Source organism: Muscardinus avellanarius (assembly GCF_963383645.1).
Source record: "Muscardinus avellanarius genome assembly, chromosome: 18".
Classification (NCBI taxonomy): domain Eukaryota; kingdom Metazoa; phylum Chordata; class Mammalia; order Rodentia; family Gliridae; genus Muscardinus; species Muscardinus avellanarius.
In genome coordinates, this window is record NC_137804.1 from 46,214,186 (window position 1) to 46,234,289 (window position 20,104).

The following is a 20,104-nucleotide window of genomic DNA, read 5'->3' on the forward strand; positions in this document are numbered from 1 at the left end:
GGGGTGCAGGGAAGGGCTCCCCACGTGGTGGGCGCCTCACCCGGGGCCATCTGCTCATGCGCTGGCCAGCTGGAGGGACTCCTCCCCAGTGCCCCCCCCTCCGCACTCAGGCTCAGCGTGGTTGCTCCAAGGGCGTGTTTAGGGGTGACAGGTGGTCTCATCTCTGGCGGTTCTTAGAGCCCTGTGCCCCCTGAAGGGCCATGTCGGGGGCAGTTCCCACCCCAGGGTGGTGGGGTCAGCAGCCCCACTATGAGCATTTCTGTGGTTTCCCAGAACCCCCCAGCACCCATGGGCCTGATGGGATTGAGAGGGGGCGTCCAAGACAGAACATAGCATGGACCCCCACCTACCACCACAGGCGCCACGGCCCACATCCCCTGCTCTCAGAATGGCCAGCGCGAGGGTGTGCTGAACCATTTGGCTCCGGGTGTGCGGGGCTCTTGGGGGGCTGCGGGGCCAACTGGGCCGTGTCTCAGAGCTGGCGGTGCTGCAGGCCCACGAGGTCCTCTTCTTCACCTGGGGTGGGGGGGGCTTTGCCTCCTCCATGGGGGCGTTGAGAGCAGGACCCAGCCCTCCCTTGAGGCCCCAGACTGGAGGGCCAGGGCTGGGAGGAGCCCCCTCCCCCCTAATGAGAACCAGCAGAAAGGCCCCGAGTCCCAGACACAAAGCAGGCCAAGATCAGCAGGCTGAGTGGGGAGCCCGTGGTCTGGAGGGGCTCGCGTGGCACCCGCCGCGCCTCCCCAGGAAGCCTTGGCCAGAGCAAAGAAGTTAGGATTTCTTTATTTCAGAAACACAGGAGAGGGTCGTTGACAGCCCTCGGCCCGGCCCCTTCCTCTTGGCACCAGGTCCAAGTCCCGGCTGCAGCGGCCTCAGGGCCCTGTGGGATGACTTACCTCGCGGTGGCCTCGCTCGGGGTGGCGGGCCGTCAGGACGAGCCGCTGTCCCGAGCCCAGCCTAACCAGTGTGCAGACTACTGTACACATCCCGAGGCTCCTGAACAGGTAGTCTGAACACTGGGCTGGCGGGGCCGGCTGGCTTCCTCGCCGCTCCCCCGCCGCGCCCTGGCCCTTCCGACGTGGCAAGGCTGCCGCGGCGCATCTGGAGAGAGTTGTGGGTTTTCAGGAAATCCGAAGGAGGGGTGGAGGCAGGAGGGTGGGGGCGGGGGCGCGTGCACGCCTGTGTCTGCCTCTGACGGTGTGTTTGCGTGCAGTGCGCACGTGCGCGCGCGTGGGCCTCAGGAAGGCGGCTGCGGAATCGCACTGTAAACAGTTCCAGATGTGGTATCTTGCTGGGAGCCAGGGCGGCCTGTGACTCAGTTCCTTGGCCCCGCCGCAGACTGGACGCTTCCTGCCTCATGGCGTGATAGGGTGGGGGCCCTTCCCCAACTTCCAGGCAGAAGCTCCGCCCCCTGCCCATTCTGAAGCCCCCAGCCCACCCTCACAGGCTGGACAGCCCCTGCGTTCCCCAGCCGGGTCTGCCGCCCGCCTCAGGTTCCCAGGTGCTCCTCCCTCCCTGGCCACCAGGCCCCTCTGCCAGGCTCTGAGGTCTCCTGGTCAGGACCTGGGGAGCCGGCCCAGTCACATAATAATACCAAACACCCCGGGCAGGCAAACACGGGAGGCTGCAGGTTCAGGACCAGTCTCAGCAGCTTGGTGAGTCTGAGCAACCTAGCAAGACCCTGTTTCAAAATAACAGCCTGTGCTACCAGGTGTGGTGCCACACGCCTGTCAGCCCAGCATTCGGGAGTCTGAGACAGGAGGATCGCGGTTCACGGACAGCCTCAGCTACTTAGGCACTCAGCAATTTAGTGAGACCCTGTTTCAAAATAAAGAACAAAAATAGGCCAGGGGGTGTAACTCAGAGGTCAAATGCCCCTGGGTTCCATCCCCAACCCCGCAAAAAATAATAATAAAATAAAATAAAAAGGGCTGGGTGTGTGTCTTGGAGGTAGAACACCCCGGGATCAATCAAGTGCTGGCGTGGTGGCGCACACTTGTAATTCCAGGACTAGGGAGGCTGAGACAGGAGGCTCACAGGTCAAAGGCCAGCCTCAACAACTTAGTGAGGCCCTCTGCGACTTTGTGAGACCCTATTTCCAAACAAGACAGGGCTGAGGAGACAGCTTGGAGGTAGAAAGCTCTGCGGCCTCACTGGGTGCCAGCTGCACAGAGGGTACAGCTCTCGGCACGTTGTGATGGTATGGCAATCCTCACCTTCCATCAGAGGGATGGAACTCCAGTGTCCTCAGACATGGGGAAACTGAGGCAGGGGCAGCTTGTCAAGGGCTCACGGCCTCAGCCAGGCCCTGTGTGCCCAGCCGGTGGCTCCTCCGCAGCCCTGACTCTGGGGCGGCCGCCACCCGTCCCACTTCAACTCTGGTGGCAAACGTAGGCTTCCTTCTGGAGTGTTCCAGCAGCGCAGTAGCAGGCCCCGTGACAAAAAGACTCCCGGTGTGGGTGAAGGGCAGGGGCTGCTTTGGGGCAGACAGAACTGGCACATTGAGGAAGGGGCACTGTGTGTTCCTGGAGGGGCGGCTCCCACGAGCAGGTAAATGGCTCCGGTCGCTGGCATTTGCTGCAGTCGCTGCAGGCGCAGCAGGCCTGGGAAGTGGGGCCTGGGCTCTGCACTCTGGTCCCCGGATGCAGGAAACTGGTCCATGCCGGAGTTGGCGGCTCAGCAGTAGGGCACTTGCCCGGCACGCACACCGTCCTGGCTTCCCTCTCCAGCACTAAAAATAAATAAATAAAAGCCAGGCGTGGTGGCGCACGCTTGTAATTCTAGCGCTTGGGAGGCCAAGACAGGAGGCCTGGGAGTATAGCCCAAAGATAGAAAAGCCCTCGGATTTCACCCCCAGTACCACCAAAAAAAAAGAAGAAGAAGAAGAAGAAAATAGGTCTGGGGGCGTAGCCTGGAGGTAGAAGGCCCTGGGTTCCTTTTCCAGTACCACAAAAATAAATACATAAAAGTAGAAAGCAAACACGCCGGGCCTGTAATCCCAGTACCTGAGAGGCTGAGCCAGGAGCCTTAGCAGTGCAGTGAGATTCTCAGCAACCGGGCTGTTTTTGTTTCAAAATAAAAAGATAAAAATGAAGAGGGCTGGGGCGTAGCTCAAAGGTGCGGTGCCCCGCGTTCAATTTCCAGGGCTACAGGGAAAAGGCGTGTTTGTCACTCCTGCGCACCCACACCCTCGAGGACCAGGGCGGCCCGCCCCGTGCCAGGCGCACTGCTGCCTGGTGCGCGGTGGTGGGTGAGTGGAGGGCTCTGGGCCGCCACCTGCAGGGCGACTCACGGCCCTGCAGCCCGTGGGCCCCGTGCCCAGCACGTGGGGCACTTCCACAAGGGCCACCTCACAAAGCCACCGCACGTCTCTGGCCTCGGGGCCCACATCGCTCAGTGGTCTAGGTGCACGCCCAGCATCGGCCCTGGCTGCCTCAGTCTCCCTGTCGGTAGAGTTGAGTGCGCCATGACAGCTCACTCACTCCCAGGCCCTTGGGGAAGTCAGAATTGAGGGACCGCTCTCCCCACACTAGGAGTGGGCTATGTCTGTGTGGTCAGAGCCCACCAATAAGTGTGCACAAGACAGACAGGTGCCTTTGCCCTCTGCTTAGGCGCCGTCATCCGGGCCATCCGGAGGAAGCGCACAGTAGCTCGGGAGGGCTGAGCCCTGGAGGGGCCTTGGCACAAAAGCCTAAGGCAAGCTGGGCATGGTGGCACACACCCCGGACCGCAGGACTTGGAGGCTGACAGGATCACAGGTTTGCTGCCAGCCTCCGCAACGTAAACCCCATTTCAAAATTAAAAAAAAAAAAAAAAGCCAGGCGTGGTGGCACACGCTTTTAATCCCCGCGCTTGGGAGGCGGAGACAGGAGGGTCGTGCAGGTTCGAAGCTAGCCGCGCTGGCTTAAGAGTCCATTTCCAAATAAAATATAAAATACGTCTGGGAGTGTAGCCCAGAGGTACAGTGGTTTCCAGGAACCCCAGGACTACCAAAAAATAAAAAAATAAAAATAGGTGGGTGTGGTGGCGCAGCTTGTGATCCCAGCATTCTGGAGGCTGAGACAGGAGGATCGCGGTTCATAGCCAGCCTCAGTTACTTAGTGAGGCCCTCTGCAACTCAGTGAGACCCTGTTTCAAAATAAAGAATAGAAAATAGGGCTGGGGGTGTAGTTTGGAGGTGGAATGCCCCTGGGTTCCATCTCTAGTCCTGCAGAAAAAATAAAAATAAATAATAAAGCTGGGTGTGGTCGTGCCGGGCTCTGGGGCGGGCAGAGGACGGGGCGGGGCGGGGCCTCCTCGGGCTGAGGGGGACTCCTCCTCCACCCTCAGGAGAAAGAAAAGAAGTACATGCTGCCCCTGGACAACCTCAAAATCCGCGACGTGGAGAAGGGCTTCATGTCCAACAAGCACGTCTTCGCCATCTTCAACACGGAGCAGAGGTGAGGAGCCGGCTTCCCCAGGGGGTCAGTGGGCCCTGCCCAGGCCGCACATCCGAGGAAGGGAGTCAAATGAGAAGCAGAAAATGGCGAGGCCAGAGCAGACCTGAATAGAGATGAGCATGAGCTGAGGGTTCCAGGACGGTGGGAGCCATGGATGGTTCAAGGCAGGGTGATGGGACTTGACGCAGGCCCTCACTGGCGCCTTCTGGTGCTTGGCAGGGAAATGAGCTATGAAGGGGCCATGGGAGAGGGCAGGAGCTCGGGGAATAGGCCACGCTCTTGTTTGGGTGAGAGAGGAAGGCATTGATGGCTGCCCTGAGAGGTGGGGAGAGGCCTGGGCAGCAGGAGGCCATGGGGGCATGCTTTTTTTTTTTTTTTTTTTTTTTTTTTTTTTGGTGGTACTAGGGATGGAACCTAGGGGCATTCTACCTCTGAGCTATACCCCAGCCCTGTATTTTATTCTTTTTTTTTATTATTCTTTATTTTGAAACCGGGTCTCACTGAGTTGCAGAGGGCCTCACTAAGTAGCTGAGGCTGTCCGTGAACCGCGATCCTCCCGTCTCAGCCTCCCGAATGCTGGGATTACAAGCGTGCGCCACCACGCCTGGCAATTTTTATTTTGAAAGAGAGTCTTGCTCGGTTGATGAAAGTTTCACTATTTGCTGACGCTGCCCTCAAACCTGTGATCCTCCAGTCTTAGCCTAGCAAGTGCTGAGATGACAAGGTGCACTACCACGCCTGGCACGGATGAGATTTTTTTTTTTTTTACGTTACCAGGGGTGAAACCCAGGGGCATCTCCCTCTGAGCTACACCCCCAGCCCTATTTTCTATTCTTTATTTTGAAACAGGGTCTCACTGAATTGCAGAGGGCCTCACTAAGGAGCTGAGGCCGGCACGATCCTCCTGTCTCAGCCTCCCAAGTGCTGGGATTCTACGCGTGCGCCACCACGCCCGGCCCGGATGAGATTTAAAGTGATCCAATCAGCCAGATGCGGTAGGCCAGGACTGCAGCGCAGTGGTAGCGCCCTTGGCTGAGCCACGCAAGGTCCCGGGTTCTATCCCTAGCACCGTGAGAAAACTCAAAGTTCTGAAATCAAGAGTCCCCATCAAGGGTGTGGCTCAGACTCAGAGCGCCCTGGACCCGATCCCCGATAGGAGAAAGGAAGGAGAAGTGGGGTGGGGTGTACACGGTGTCATCCCAGTACTTGACGCTGAGACAGGAGGATTGCAGGTTCAAAGCTAGCCTCGGCAACTTAGTGAGGCCCTGTTTCCAAATAAATTAAATAGGGTTGGGGATATATGATGATGCCTCTGGGTTCAACCCCAGCACAAGAAAGAAAGAAAGAGAAAGAGAAAGAAAGGAGGGAGGGAGGGAGGGAACGGAAGGAAGAAAGAAGGGAGGGAGGGAGGAAAGGGAAGGGAAAAAGGAAGGAAGGAAGAGAGAGAGAGAGAGGCAAGCATTGTGCAGAATCCTCAGGGTTGCCACATTGGATGATGTCGAAAAAGACCATCATCATGACAGGCCTGGGGGCGCACGCCTGTAGTCCCAATACGTGGGAGGCTAAGACAGGAGGATCACAGGTTCAACGCCAGCCTCAGCAACTTGGTGAGACGGTCATCAACCTATCAAGACCCTGGTTTTTTTTTGTTGTTGTTGTTTTTTTGGTGTACTGGGGTTCCTGGAAGCCATTCTACCTCCGGGCTATACTCCCAGACCCATTTTATATTTTTATTTGGAAAGAGAGTCTCTTAAGCCAGCGAGGCTGGCTTTGAACCTGCGCGATCCTCCTGTCTCCACCTCCCAAGCATGGGGATTACAAGCGTGCGCCACCACGACCGGCCTCAAGACCCTGTTTTGGAATTTAAAAATAAATCAGGCATGGTGGCGCATGCTTGTAATTCCAGTACTTGGGAGGCTGAGACAGGAGGATCCGCAGGTTCTTGGGCAGCCTCAGCTACTCAGTGAGATCTTGTTTCAAAATAAAGAGGAAAAAATAGGGCTGGGGATGTAGCTTGGAGGTAGAGTGCCTCTTGAGTTCAGTCCCCAGTAACACAAAAATAAATAATAAAATAAGCCAGCCATGGTGGTGCACGCTTGTCATCCCAGCATTCGGGACACTGAGATCGGAGGACCGCCGTTTACAGACAGCCTCATCTACTTAGTGAGGTCCTCTGCAACTTAGTGAGATCCTGTTTCAAAATAAAGAATAAAAAATGGGGCAGGGGGTATAGCTCAGAGGTCAAATGCCCCTGGGTTTTATCCCCAAGACCCACAAAATAATAATAATAATAAAATAAAATAAGGCTAAAGGTAACTCCCCCCAAAACAAACAAGAACAGAACATGTCCACAGCCGGACCTGGTGGTACACACCAATCCTCATATATGGAGGCTGAGACAGGAGGATCGCACAGGTTCGAAGCCAGTCTCAGCTACTGAGTGAGGCTCTCAGCAACTTAGTGAGACCCTGTTTCCAAATAAAGTATAAAATAGGTCTGGGAGTATAGCCCGGAGGTAGAAAAGCCCCTGGGTTCCACCCCCAGTACCACAAAAAAAAATATCAAAAAGGCCCAGGTGTAGCTAGAAGGCATTCCCAGGCGTCGGGTTGATGGGAGGCCGGCACTTGTGAGCAGCCTTCGGTCCCCAGAGAAGATCCTGAAGGAGGGACAGGCAGGTTCCAGGGAAACAAAACGCCGTGGCCCCGCGGACCCCACCGCGCTCTGCCCTGACACTGGTCCACACTGGCGAGGCGCGAGGGCCAGGTGCCAGAAGGTCCCGGTGCCAGAAGGTCCCGCGGCCGGCTCGGGCAGAGGCCCCAGCCCCTCACCCCGGGGAGGTAAGGCCCAGGCCAGCGCCAAGCGTGTGCCCGTCCCTCCCGCTCAGGAACGTGTACAAGGACCTGCGACAGATCGAGCTGGCCTGCGACTCCCAGGAGGACGTGGACAGCTGGAAAGCCTCCTTCCTGCGAGCTGGGGTCTACCCCGAGAAGGACCAGGTGAGGAGCCCCCGGCCGGGAGGGCGGCTGGCCACTGCTCGGCCATCCTTGCTGGACTCTTTTTCTTCTTCTTCTTTTTTCTGGTGCTGGGGATTGAACCCAGGGGCTTTCTACCTCTGGGCTATCCTCCCAGACCTATTTTCTATTTTATTTGGAAACAGGGTCTCACTGAGTTGCTGAGAGCCTCACTAAGCAGCTGAGGCTGGCTTCGAACCTGCGCGATCCTCCTGTCTCAGCCTCCCAAGCGCGGGGATGACAAGCGCACGCCCCCACGCCCGGCGCTCGCTGGACTCTAAAGACGCCTAGTTGCCGCCCTCTCAGTGAGCAATGCACACCGGGGATCATATTGTCCTCAGAGCCGCAGCCCAGCACGCGCCCGGGAGCTCAGACCCGACTGCCTCCCCCTCGCTTCTCCTCTCGTCCTTACGGTGGAGCAGATGCAAACACCATTGGCCCCAAGTAAATGCTTTGTGAGAGCTGAGCGTGGTGACACAGGCCTGCCATCCCAGCGCTTGGGATGCTGACAGAGGAGGATCGCGGGTTCGAGGCCAGCCTCAGCAAGTACTGAGGCTCTGCAACTAGTGAGGCCCTGTTTCCAAATATAAATAAAAAATACGGCTGGGGGTTTAGCTCAGAGGTAGAATGCCCTGGGTTCAATCCCCAGTACCACAAAATAACAAGAAGAATATAATATTCAACAACAACAACAATAATAATAATAATATTCCAGACCCCAGAGCAGAGGATCCAACCTTGCCCGAGCCAAGTTACCCCAGGTCTGGGCAACCCTGGCTCGGCATGGCCGGCAGGGCTGCCGGGTAACCCGGAGGGTTGCATGGTAGAGACGGGAGCCTCGCCCCGCTCACCGCATCTGTCCCCTGCAGGCGGAGAATGAGGACGGGGCTCAGGAGAACACCTTCTCCATGGACCCGCAGCTGGAGCGGCAGGTGGAGACCATCCGCAACCTGGTGGACTCCTACGTCGCCATCATCAACAAGTCCATCCGCGACCTCATGCCAAAGACCATCATGCACCTCATGATCAACAACGTGAGTGTGCGCCGGGCGCGGTGGGCACGCTCGTCATCCCCGCGCTTGGGAGGCGGAGACAGGAGGATCGCGCAGGTTCCAAGCCAGCCGCGCGCGCTGGCTTAGGAGACCCTGTTTCCAAATAAAAATGTAAAAATAGGTCTGGGAATGTAGCCCCGAGGTAGAAGGGCTTCCAGGAACCCCAGAACCACAAAAAAAAAGAAAAATAACGTGAGTGTGGGACACTCGGCCTCGGCCCGGCGCCAGCACCACCTGTGTGCAGGTCACCTTCACCTGCGCGTTGCCCGGAGCAGGGGTGCACACCTGTGACCCCACAGATTAGACGATTGTGAGCTGGGGACAACCCGGGCAATTTAGCGAGAACCTGCCTCGAAATAAAAAATAAAAAGGGGTCAGGTAGCCAGGCATGGTGGCGCAGGCTTGTAATCCCAATACTCAGGAGGCTGAGACCGGAGGATCGCAGTTCGCGGCCAGCCTCAGCTACTTAGTGAGGCCCTCTGCAACTTAGTGAGACCCTGTTTCAAAATAAAGAATAAAAAATAGGGCAGGGGGTGTAGCTCGGAGGTCAAATGCCTCTGGGTACCATCCCCAGACCCGCAAAAAAAAAAAAAAAAAATTTTTTTTTTAAGTAAATAAAGTGGAAATAGAATAGGGCTGCGGGGGTGTAGCTCGGAATTATTTGTTTGTTTTTTTGGTGGTACTGGGGGTGGAACCCAGAGGCTTTCTACCTCCGGGCTATATTCCCAGACCCATTTTATATTTTATTTGGAAACAGGGTCTCACTAAGTTGCTGAGAGCCTCACTAAGTAGCTGAGGCTGGCTTCGAACCTGTGCGATCCTCCTGTCTCAGCCTCCCAAGCGCGGGGATTACAAGCGTGCGCCACCACACCCGGCTGTAGCTTGGAATTAGAATGTCCGTCCCGGCAGTGGGTTCAGTCCCAAGTACCTAAAATAAAAAAGTGCCGGGGTTTAACTGAGTGGAGCGCCCCAAGAGTTCCACAGCCACTACAACAACGGAAAGGAAAGAAAGTGTGGGCGTGGTGGAGCACACTTGTAATCCCAGTAGATCGCAGACTCAAGGCTAACCCGTACAACCTAGTGAGACCCTGTTTCCAGGTAAAGAATGAAATAGGGCTGGGGGCGTAGCTCCGGAGTAGAATGGCCCGGGTCCAACCCTCAGTACCACAAAAAGAATGGAAGGAACGAAGGAAGGGAGGAAGAAGAGGGAGAGGGGGAGGGAAGGCGGGTGCTCCCCTCGCCCTGGGGGTGGCGAGGCCCTGACTGGCGTCTTGGCCGCAGACCAAGGCCTTCATTCACCACGAGCTGCTGGCCTACCTGTACTCCTCGGCGGACCAGAGCAGCCTTATGGAGGAGTCGGCCGACCAGGCCCAGCGGCGGGACGACATGCTGCGCATGTACCACGCGCTCAAGGAGGCGCTCAGCATCATCGGGGACATCAGCACCAGCACCGTGTCCACCCCCGTGCCCCCGCCTGTGGACGACACCTGGCTCCAGAGCACCAGCAGCCACAGGTGGGGGCGGCCGGCGGCTGGGCAGGGCCCGCCCGATGGCACCGTGTGCCTGGGTGACGCTGGCTCGGCCCTGCAGCAGAGGGCTTGAACGTGGCGGGGGTGGCCAGGCCGGCGGGGTCAGGTAGAACCAGTCATCCTGGCAGGGTGTCAACCCTAACCCAGGACAGGGACGGCGGCAGCCATGGCAGAAGGTCCTGCAGGCCTGGGCACAGCGGTGCCCAGTCACTGGCCGGGCTGTTCGGAAGGACTGGCATGTTGCCTGAGGGAGGTAGGGGCCAAGTGGAGCTGTGCAGCGGGGCAGCCAGAGCCTCGGAAGCCTGCGGGCTCAGGGGGGAGGAGGGCCCCGGCCCACGTCAGCATGGCTGGACCTGACTCCTGCGGTCTCCCCACAGCCCTACTCCACAGCGGCGACCCGTGTCCAGCGTGCACCCGCCAGGCCGGCCTCCTGCAGTGAGGGGCCCCACCCCTGGGCCCCCGCTGATCCCTGTGCCTGTGGGCGCCGCAACCTCCTTCTCCGCGCCCCCGATCCCATCCCGGCCTGGACCCCAGAACGTGTTTGCCAACAACGACCCCTTCTCGGCCCCACCTCAGATCCCATCCCGGCCAGCGCGGATTCCACCAGGCATCCCCCCTGGAGTGCCCAGGTAAAGCCACTCCCCACATGCCCCAGGGTCTCCAGAGTCTGACTCCTCCCCCGAGAGGTCCCACCACCGCCTGGGCCAGCAGGCCCCGAGACGCCAAGCTCTCTGCTAAGTCACAGGCGGTGAATTGAGGGGACTCCAGGGCTCCTGCCCATCCTCTCCTGCACCGTGGGCCCTTTGTGCTGGGCACCCCACTCACCATCACCTGGGCAGTGCCACCGCCCACCCGCAGGCTTTCTTCTGCGTGTGCAAAGGGAGGGCTGGGGGCTCACCCAGGGTCACAGTAGCGCATGCCCATGAGACACCAGGCAGATGCCTGCAGGCCAGCCTCCGGCAGCGCCCCCAGTGCCAGGCACGCCATCGGGGCAGGCTGGGCCCAGGTGCCAGCCCCCACCTCACCGCCCTCTCCCTTCTGCCTGTCTTTATTCTCTTTGCAGCAGAAGACCCCCTGCCGCTCCCAGCCGGCCCACCATTATCCGCCCAGCCGAGCCATCCCTGCTCGACTAGGCTGCAGGGGCTGTTCTCGGGCCGCGTGCACCTGCGCGCAGGAGCTTCAGTGGTCCGGCCCCGCGCCACCCCTGCCCCCTAATCTGGGACCAGGCTCCCTGTGGGCAGCCCCTGTGCCTTCCTCCTGCCCCCGGCCTCACTCCTGGCTGGACACCACACAGAGCGAAGGGTTCCTGGGCGCTGCACTTTGGGGGGCAGGGTCTCAGGGCAGGAGGGAACCACTGCCCATGGGGCGTCTTGGATGAGATCCAGGCCTGGTGACCAGGACCCCACCAGGGACTTTTCTGGCTGAGAAACCGTAGATCAGGCCTCTAGAAGTGGGGCACCAAGGGTGTCTGCACCCCAATTCCCTGTTGGGGCAGAGTATGTCCACCTGTCTCCGGGAGCTCCCCTGGGTAAGCCGGGCCCGCGTGCCCAGGATGGCCGGAGTTGTACATATTTCTTTCTCGGCCAGATTAACCACTCAGCCCAAGCGGGGCTCGGCCTCGGTGGCTGGAGGTGCCTTCTGCCCGGCCGGCCTCTCTCCTCACTCGGCCTCCTCCTTGGGCCTGGGCTCCGAGGTTTCGATGGGAGGCGTGGGGCCTCCCCACCAGGGCCCGGGCCTCTCTGAGCAGACCTTGTTCGCTCCTCGCTCAGTTTGACCACTGTAAGTGCCTGCACTCTGTACCCTATTAATAAAACTCAAATAAAGGGAAGAACCTTCCAGCGGCTGCTGTGTGGGCCTTTTGTCGGGGTTCAGCCTGAGCATGTGGCTGCCGTCCCCCCTTAGGCCTCCTGCCAGGACCCGGCCCTCCCATCGGGAGCCCAGACACTGCACTCCCTGGGGTCGGCCCTGCTCGGGGCGGGCCCGTCTTCACAGAAACCTTGCTGTAAGGGCAGCCATACTGCAGCGCCACCCCGGCAGCGGGCACACGTTCTCTGCACCGGCCATGGGCTCAGGACCGCTTTGGAGCAGAAATCCCAGTGGCCACCCTGGACTGGGTTGTGGCCACGCCCTCCCTTCTCTTGCCCTCTGGGGCTCAGGCCTCGTGGCCCAGCCTAGACGCAGTTAAAACTTTGCTTTCTGGTTTTTCTTTTGTGCCCAGGCGACCACCTCCATCGGCTCCCGCCAGACCTTTCTTCTGAGCTTCGTGGGAGACCCCTCCCGCCTACCCAGCTGCCCCTGCGGGGCAGGGCTGTCCCAGCTGGTGGCCCAGGTCCCAGTCACCAGGCTTTGTGCTCTCTGAACATAATTTATTGACTCTAGTAGCTAGGCCGGACGCCCCTTGTCCCTTGAGGCCCGGCAGGCGCCAGCCAGGCCACCCTCTGCCCTGGCCGGGCCCCTGCAGTGGGAGCAGCCGCCGGGCGGTCCTTGGCCCCCTCCTGGAGTTCTGTTACCAAACCTCATCCCCAGATGGTCCCCTGCTAGGCTGAGGGGCCAGGGCCCTTCCTGTCAAATAAAGTGACTCCTGGCAAGAACTCTGCAGCCGCCTCCTTCCCAGCCCTCAGCACAAGCCGGCCTCCCCCAGCCCAGGAGAGAAACGAGCTGGGCTCTCTGTGGCCACCTGGCTTGGGGGCCACAGTGGGGAGGGCAGCGAGGGCGGCTTCCGGCCCGGCCCTGCAGCGCTGAGGCGGGTGGGGAAGCCTGGGCCAAGGCACGTGGATGGGGGTCAGGGCCGGGAGCGCCCGGAGCTGGATCCCGACACTAACACGCAGACCAGTCAGGAAAACAGCCACAGCTGCTAAGCTTCTCCCCGGGGGCCAGGCTTGCAAAGGGCAGTCTCCCCCGGGGGCCAGGGGGGCCCCAGTGCGGAGCCTCCTGCAGGAAGCCGTGGGGAGGGCCCCGAGCCGCGCACACGCACACCGCAGCCCCGGTGTTTCAGTCCGTCCTCCCGGCAGGGGGCTACGTGGGCACAGGGTGCTTGTCCTGGAAGAAGCGCTTGAGCGTGCAGACCTGCAGCACAGCCACCAGCAGCAACACGGCCACGTTGACGGCGGACCAGAAGTTGACCCGCTCCAGGTTGCCCTCCTGGAGGTTGCGGTCCCGGGCTTCGAAGGCCCGCAGCAGCGTGAGCACCTGGATGCTGCGCTCCAGCCGGGCCCTCATGGTCTCGATGGAGTCCTGCAGGGCAGAGCAAACCGGGAGACAGAGCTGGGGGGTACGTGCCGGTAATCCGAGACAGGAGGAATGCAGCTTTGAGGACAGCCTCGGCAGCACAGCAAGACTCGGTAACCTAGAGAGCCCACTTTAAAATAAAAGGGAACGCTGGGCGTGGTGGCGCACACTTGTAATCTCCACGCTTGGGAGGCGGAGACAGGAGGATCGCGCAGGTTCGAGGCCAGCCTCACTAGCTTAAGAGACCCTGTTTCCAAATAAAAAGTATATAATAGGTCTGGGAGTGTAGCCCAGAGGTAGAAGGGTTTCCAGGAACCCCAGTACCACCAAAAATATAAATAAATAAAAAATAAAAAGGGAAGCCGGCCAGGGTGGCGCACGCTTGTGATCCCAGCATTCAGGAGGCTGAGACATGGACAGCCTCAGCTACTTAGGCCCTTTGCAACTCAGTATGTCCCTGTTTCAAAATAAAGAATAAAAAATAGAGCCTGGGGTGTAGCTGAGAGGCAGAATTACTAGGGTTCCATCCCTAGTAGTCCCCCTTTACAGTTATTAAGGAAGATTCTTAATACAAGATTTACTCATAGAAATTAGTGGGGGTTTTTTTGTTTTTTTTTTGTTTGTTTGTTTTTGTTTTTCAGTATTGGGGATGGAACCCAGGAGCATTCTACCTCGGAGATACATACCCAGCCCTATTTTTTATTCTTTATTTTGAAACAGGGCCTGAGTTGCAAAGGGCCTCACTAAGTAGCTGAGGCTGTCCTTGAAACACGATCCTCTAGTCTCAGCCTCTGGAATGCTGGGATTACAAGCGGATTACAAGCGTGCACCACCATGCCCAGCAACCGAGCCACTACTAAAATAAAGTGGCCTCGGATCAGGCCAAGGGGGAGACACGCAAGGAAGCGGAGGGGTGCCCCGGGGTGCCAGCGCGGCTGGACGCACCTTGATGTCCTCCATTTTGACATCCAGCATCTCCTCGGGCTCCACGGCCTCTGCCCAGCCCTCCACCTCCTCGTCATCTTGCAGGCTGTCGAAGATGAGCTCAAAGAACACCAGCTTCTCTGAGATGGTGCTGAAGGAGTTGTCAAAGCACAGCCTGTAGTCCCCGGCCTCCGTGGGCTCCACGCTGGGCAGACACACAAACCAAACCCTGAGCGGCCAGCTAGCTGGACTCTGGGGCAAGGTGGTAACCCGAGGCCTCGGGAGGGGCAGGGCTGTAATCGAGCCCGGGCAGGCAGCAGGACTTAACTCACGTGTGCACCCCATCCGCCTTGCGGGACTCACTGACCAACAGCACACCCTGAGGGCTCTCCAGCGTGAAATCCACGTCCAGCCCGGCACCTCCGATCACCTGGGAGCAGGTAAGGGTGGGTAGAGAGGTGGAGGCCAGGGGCGCCTGCCACGGAGGGGCCGGGGCCAAAGCGACCTCCGCTGACACAGACCACCAAAGCCTGAGCCCCGACACCTACACCTACAGCCGGGTCCCGCCCCTCGCCTGCCCCACACCTGGGCGCAGACCCGCCTCCGCCCCCAACAGCCTCAGGGTGGGCTCAGCAGGCCACGCCCCCATCGAGTCTTAGACCCGTTTACTGGCCACGTCCCTCGGCCACCGAGACCACAAGGCCCGGCCTGGCTTTCCCACCCCATCCCGAAGGAATCCCCATGCTCAGACGGCGCCCTTTCATTTTTCCTATCGATAAGCAAACTCGCCACGCCCCCTGGCGGGGATCCTGCTTCCTGAATGGTTCCTTTCATTTTACTTAGCCCCGCCTCCTAGGCAGGCTCATTCTAGAGTCCTGCCTTCTGAATGGCTCTTGCTTCTCGTTGGCCCCGCCCCCAGGCCCGCTCCTCCGCGCTCAGGCGCTGGCCCCGCCTCCCGAGCTCCACGGCTCCTCCCCTTTCCCGCCGGAACGCGCGGCTGGCCTGGGTGGCTCGGCCACGCCTTCTTCCCCGGGCCCCCCGCTAGCTCCCAGGCCCTGGACCCTCTACCTGGTACTCGGCCTCTAGGCTTGCGTTGGCCGGCGCAGACTGGTAGAAGCATTGCTTTCTCCCCGCGGGCAACAGGAACGTGAACTCCCCGTCCTGGATAGGCGGGGGCCCCGCCCCCCCCACCTCCACTGGCGGTAGTAGTAGCCACAGGGCCAGGAGTAGGGCCGCGCCGGCCGCCATCATCCGGGTCACCCTCTGGTCTGCAAATGGGTAGCGGCTCCTTTAAGAGCTAGCCCAGCCCCCTCTGCTACACGGAGGAGCTCATTGGCAGCCACGGCCACGCGTGGTTCGAAAGCCGCGAAATGAACATGAAGGACCCCGAAAGGCCGGCTGCCCGAAGTAATGCCTGAAGCGGGTAAAAACTCCCGGCCGTCTGGAGATTTTCCTGAAAGGCCTCAAGCTCTACTCAGGTGTTTCTGGGTGGAAGTAAATAACAAAACTGCTTCGATATACATAGCTTTAAGACGACGAACGTGGATCAGGCCGGGTCCTTCCCAAGCGGCAAGCTACCGCTTTCCCAGGGTGCACCGCGCGCGACGCCTTCTGGGCAATCGAGTCCGCGGGTCGGCTTCGCCGCTTGGCCCCGCCCGCGACCCGTAGTGCGCGCTTATAAAAGGGCCCGCGGGGCGGCGGGCCTTCGCCTTGGGCGTGCCGGCGTCAGCTGCGCGCGGTGCTTCCAGTTCCCCGCCCCTCCCCGCCTTGGTGCGCAGCCCCTCGTTCCCTTTGCGGCTCAGAACAGCGCGTTATCAGTTTTGTTGTAAGTTGGGGGCCATGGGACGCCCACCTTGCAGGGCGGCTGTGAAAGAGGCTTAAAAGAGGCATAATACTCCTAGCCCGCTGAGCCGTTCTGAAGGCTGAGAAAATGCTTTTGAGGCTCAAGTCTCACCGCAGTACTTGGTACACCATAGGGCAGTAAACAATAATCTTTTACATTTATTTATTTTATTTATTGTGTGTGTGTGTGTGTGTGTGTTACTGAGGATTGAACCCAGAGACATTCTGCCTCCAAGTTATACTCCCAGCCCAATTTTATTTATTTATTATTTCTGCGGTATTAGGGATGGAACCCAGGGGCATTGAACCTCCACGGTACACCCCCAGGCCTATTTTTTACTTTTTTTTTTTTTTTTTTGTCGGTACTGGGGATGGAGCTCAGGGCCATTTGACTTGCGAGCTACACACACAGCCCTATTATTAATTAATTAATTAATTAATTATGGCAGGTCTGGGGATGGAACCCAGGGGCATTCTACCTCCAAGCCACACCCCGTGACCTATTTTTTTTTTTTTATTCTTTATTTTGAAACAGGGTTTCACTAAATCGCAGAGGGCCTAAGTAGCTGATTCTCCAGTCTCAGGCTCCCGAACGCTGGGATTACAAGCGTGGGCCACCACGCCAGGCTTTTTTTTTTTTTTTTTTTGCGGGTCTGGGGGTGGAAACTAGGAGCCTTCAATCTCCAAGCTACACCCTCTGCCCCACTCTTTATTCTTTATTTTGGAACAGGGTCTCACTAAGTTACCGAGAGCCTAAGTGGCTGAAGCTGTCTGCAAACCAGTCTCAGCCTCCCGAACGCTGGGATTAAAAGCATGTGCCACAACTGGCGTGGTGAAACACGCTTGTAATCCCAGCGTTCGGGAGGCCGAGACAGGAGGATCCCACAGGTTCGAACCCAGCCTCAGCAAGTGAGGCTCTCAGCAACTTAGTGAGACCTTGTTTCCAAATAAAGTATAAAATAGATCTGGGAGTGTAGCCCAGAGGTAGAAAAGTCCCTGGTTCCACCCCCAGTACCAAATGGCCTATTTCTCACTTGAAAACAGGATCTTTCTAAGTTGCTGAGGCTGGCTTCAAATCCTCCTGTCTCAGCCTCCCAAGTACCGGGGTTACAAGTGTCCACCACCACGCCTGGCTTGGCCTTGACTTACTGTCTGTCGTTGGGTAGCCTGTCACTTGACGGTTCTCTGTCTGGCTAAGAGGACCTGGCGGACACTTCACTCTGCAAAGAAGGCAGATGAGCCAAGAAATATTTAGACAGACAGATTCCACCTGGAGATTCCCTTCTGAACATAAGAAAACCGACTCAACGGACTCCATGGCCCTCAAAAAACCAGAAAGAGGTGCGCAGCTGGCGGCATCACTCGGCAAACACAGCGCGTGCTTGTCAGCGCCTTCCTGCCTTTGGAGAACTTGGGAAGCTGCGCCACTGGGTCCTGTCAGAGTTTATACACAGCAGGTGTCGCTGTCCGCGCCCGAGGGGTCTCTCATTTAGACGCACACCAGTACACTGTGAAGTACCGAGGAGAATGAGGTCTCTGGGTTTCTTTTGAAGGCATGTGGTGCTGGGAATTGAACCTGAGGGCTTCCTACCTCCGAGCTACACCTGCAGCCCTATGTTTGCTGAGTTGTGAGGACTTCAGTAAGTCGCTGAGGCTGGCTGGCCACGGACCTCCGATCCTCCGGTCTCAGCCTCCCGAGTACTGGGTTTACAGGAGTGCGCCACCACGCCTGGCAAGTTAGCCACTAAAAGAGAACCGTTCGGGGGCGTTTAGTGGATTCACAGTGTGCCCTAATCACAACTTGATTCTAGTTAGAAAATATTCTCATCAATCCAAAAAGAACCCCGATGGCAGCTGGGTGTCGTGGCACACACACCTGTAATCCCCATACAGGTTGGAAAACAGAACGATCGCCCAGACGCGGCACTAGAGCCTCCGCTATTTATTTATTTTGCAGTACTGGGAATGGAACCCAGGGGAATTCTACCTCCTAGTCACACCCGAGCCCTATTTTTTATTCTTTATTTAATTATTTATATTTGTGTGTGTGTGTGGTACCAAGGGTGGAACCCAGGGGCTTTTCTACCTCCAAGCTATATTTTATACTTTTTTTTTTTTTTTTTTTTTTTTTTTGCGGGTCTCGGGATGGAACCCAGAGGCATTCTACCTCCAAACCACACCCTCATCCCTATTTTTTATTCTTTATTTTGAAACCGGGTCTCACTGAGTTGCAGAGGGCCTCACTAAATAGCTGAGGCTGTCCACGAACCCCAGTCCTCCAGTTTCAGCCTCTCCAATGCTGGGATTACAAGCGTGTGCCACCACGCCCAGCTCTAATTTATACTTTATTTGGAAACAGGGTCTCACTAAGTTGCCTAGAGCCTCACTAAACAGCCGAGGTTGGCTTCATACCTGTGTGATCTTCCTGTCTCAGCCTCCCGAATGCTGGGATTGCAGAGTGTGCGCCACCACGCCGTGCCCCAGACCTATTTTATATTTTATGTGAACAGGGTCTCATTACATTGCTGAGAGCCTCACTAAGCTGCTGAGGCTGACTTCGAACCTTTGCGATCCTCCTGTCTCAGCCTCCTAAATGCTGGGATGACAAGCGTGCGCCACCACACCCAGCTTTATTCTTTATTTTGAAACAGGGTCTCACTGAGTTGCAAAGGGCCTCACTAAGTAGCTGAGCCTGTCCACAAACCGCGATCCTCCTGTCTCAGCCTCCTGAATGCTGGGATTACAAGTGTGTGCCACCACGCCTGGCTTAGCCTCAGCAATTTAGTGAGACCCTGTTTAAAAATAAAAGCCAGACTTGGTGGCACACACTTGTAATCCAAGTACGTGGGAGGCTGCAACAGGAGGATTCCAGGTTCCAGGACAGCCTCAGCAAGTAGTGAGATTCTCTTCAACCTAGTGAGACCATGTTTCAAATAATAAAAATAAAGCCGGGCACAGTGGCGCACGCTGGTAACCCCAGCATTCCAGAGGCTGAGACTGGAGGATCGCGGTTCGCGGACAGCCTCAGCTACTACTTAATGAGGCCCTCTGCAACTTAGTGAGACCCTGTTTCAAAATAAAGAATTAGAGCCGGGTGTGGTGGCGCATGCTTGTAATCCCCACGCTTGGGAGGCTGAGACAGGAGGATCGCACAGGTTCAAAGCCAGCCTCAGCTACTGAGTGAGGCTCTCAGCAACTCAGTGAGACCCTGTTTCCAAATAAAGTATAAAATAGATCTGGGAGTATAGCCTGGAAGTAGAAAGCCTCTGGGTTCCACCCCAGTACCACCAAAAAAAGAAAAAGAAAAAAAAGAATTAAAAAAATAGTGCAGGGGGTGTAGCTCAGAGGTCGAATGCCCCTGGGTTCATCCCCAGACCCACAATAAATAAATAAATAAATTATCTGGGCGTGGTCACGCACACTTGTAATCCTAGCATTCCGGAGGCTAAGACAAAAAGATTTTGGTTCCAGTTCGCAGAGGGCCTCAGTTACTTAGTGAGGCCCTTGGAACTCAGCGAGACCCTGTTTTGTTTTGTTTTGTTTTTGGTGGTACTGTGGTTCCTGGAAGCCCTTCTACCTCCGGGCTACACTCCCAGACCTATTTTTACATTTTCATTTTGGAAACAGGGTCTCCTAAGCCAGCGCGCGAGGCTGGCTTCGAACCTGCACGATCCTCCTGTCTCTGCCTCCCAAGCGCGGGGATTACAAGCGTGTGCCACCACACCCGGCAACCCTGTTTCAAAATAAAAATTAAATAGGGCTGAGGGTGTATCTCAGAGGTAGAATGCTCATGGGTTCCATTCCCAGTACCACTAAAAAAAAAAATTTAAATAATAATAATAATAATAATAATAATAATAAAAGCCGGGCGTGGTGGCACACACTTGCATTCGGGAGGCTGAGACTGGAGGATCACAGTTCGCCAACAGCCTCAGCTACTTAGGCCCTCTGCAACTCAGACCCGATTTCAAAATAAAGAATTAGCCGGGCGTGGTGGCGCACACTTGTAATCCCCGCGCTTGGGAGGCGGAGACAGGAGGATCGTGCAGGTTCGAAGCCAGCCGTGCGCTGGCTTAGGAGAC

General features: G+C 57.4%; 2 protein-coding genes across 6 annotated transcripts in view; one reads left to right on the forward strand and one right to left on the reverse strand.

Annotated features, from left to right (window-relative positions):
* DNM2 (dynamin 2) overlaps positions 1-12,286 on the forward strand; it is a gene marked incomplete at both ends in the record, with an annotated part of 71,697 nt that extends 59,411 nt beyond the window's left edge. For 2 of the 5 annotated variants that reach the window (XM_080715090.1, XM_080715091.1), the window contains 6 exons: positions 4,327-4,436; positions 7,321-7,432; positions 8,317-8,481; positions 9,781-10,013; positions 10,406-10,657; positions 12,247-12,286. In XM_080715090.1, coding sequence (XP_080571216.1) covers positions 4,327-4,436; positions 7,321-7,432; positions 8,317-8,481; positions 9,781-10,013; positions 10,406-10,657; positions 12,247-12,286 — 912 coding nt within the window. Of the gene's footprint in view, positions 1-4,326; positions 4,437-7,320; positions 7,433-8,316; positions 8,482-9,780; positions 10,014-10,405; positions 10,658-11,091; positions 11,162-12,246 lie in introns of those variants that run through there. The other 3 variants (XM_080715088.1, XM_080715089.1, XM_080715092.1) reach the window with 2 other exon arrangements.
* A 757-nt stretch (positions 12,287-13,043) lies between these two features.
* Positions 13,044-15,431, reverse strand: TMED1 (transmembrane p24 trafficking protein 1; the record flags this gene model as incomplete). The annotated part of the gene is made up of 4 exons (XM_080715134.1): positions 13,044-13,262; positions 14,202-14,385; positions 14,513-14,610; positions 15,249-15,431. The coding sequence occupies 4 exons, from the start codon at positions 15,429-15,431 to the stop codon at positions 13,044-13,046; spliced, it is 684 nt and encodes a 227-aa protein (XP_080571260.1).
* Positions 15,432-20,104: the final 4,673 nt, after the last annotated feature.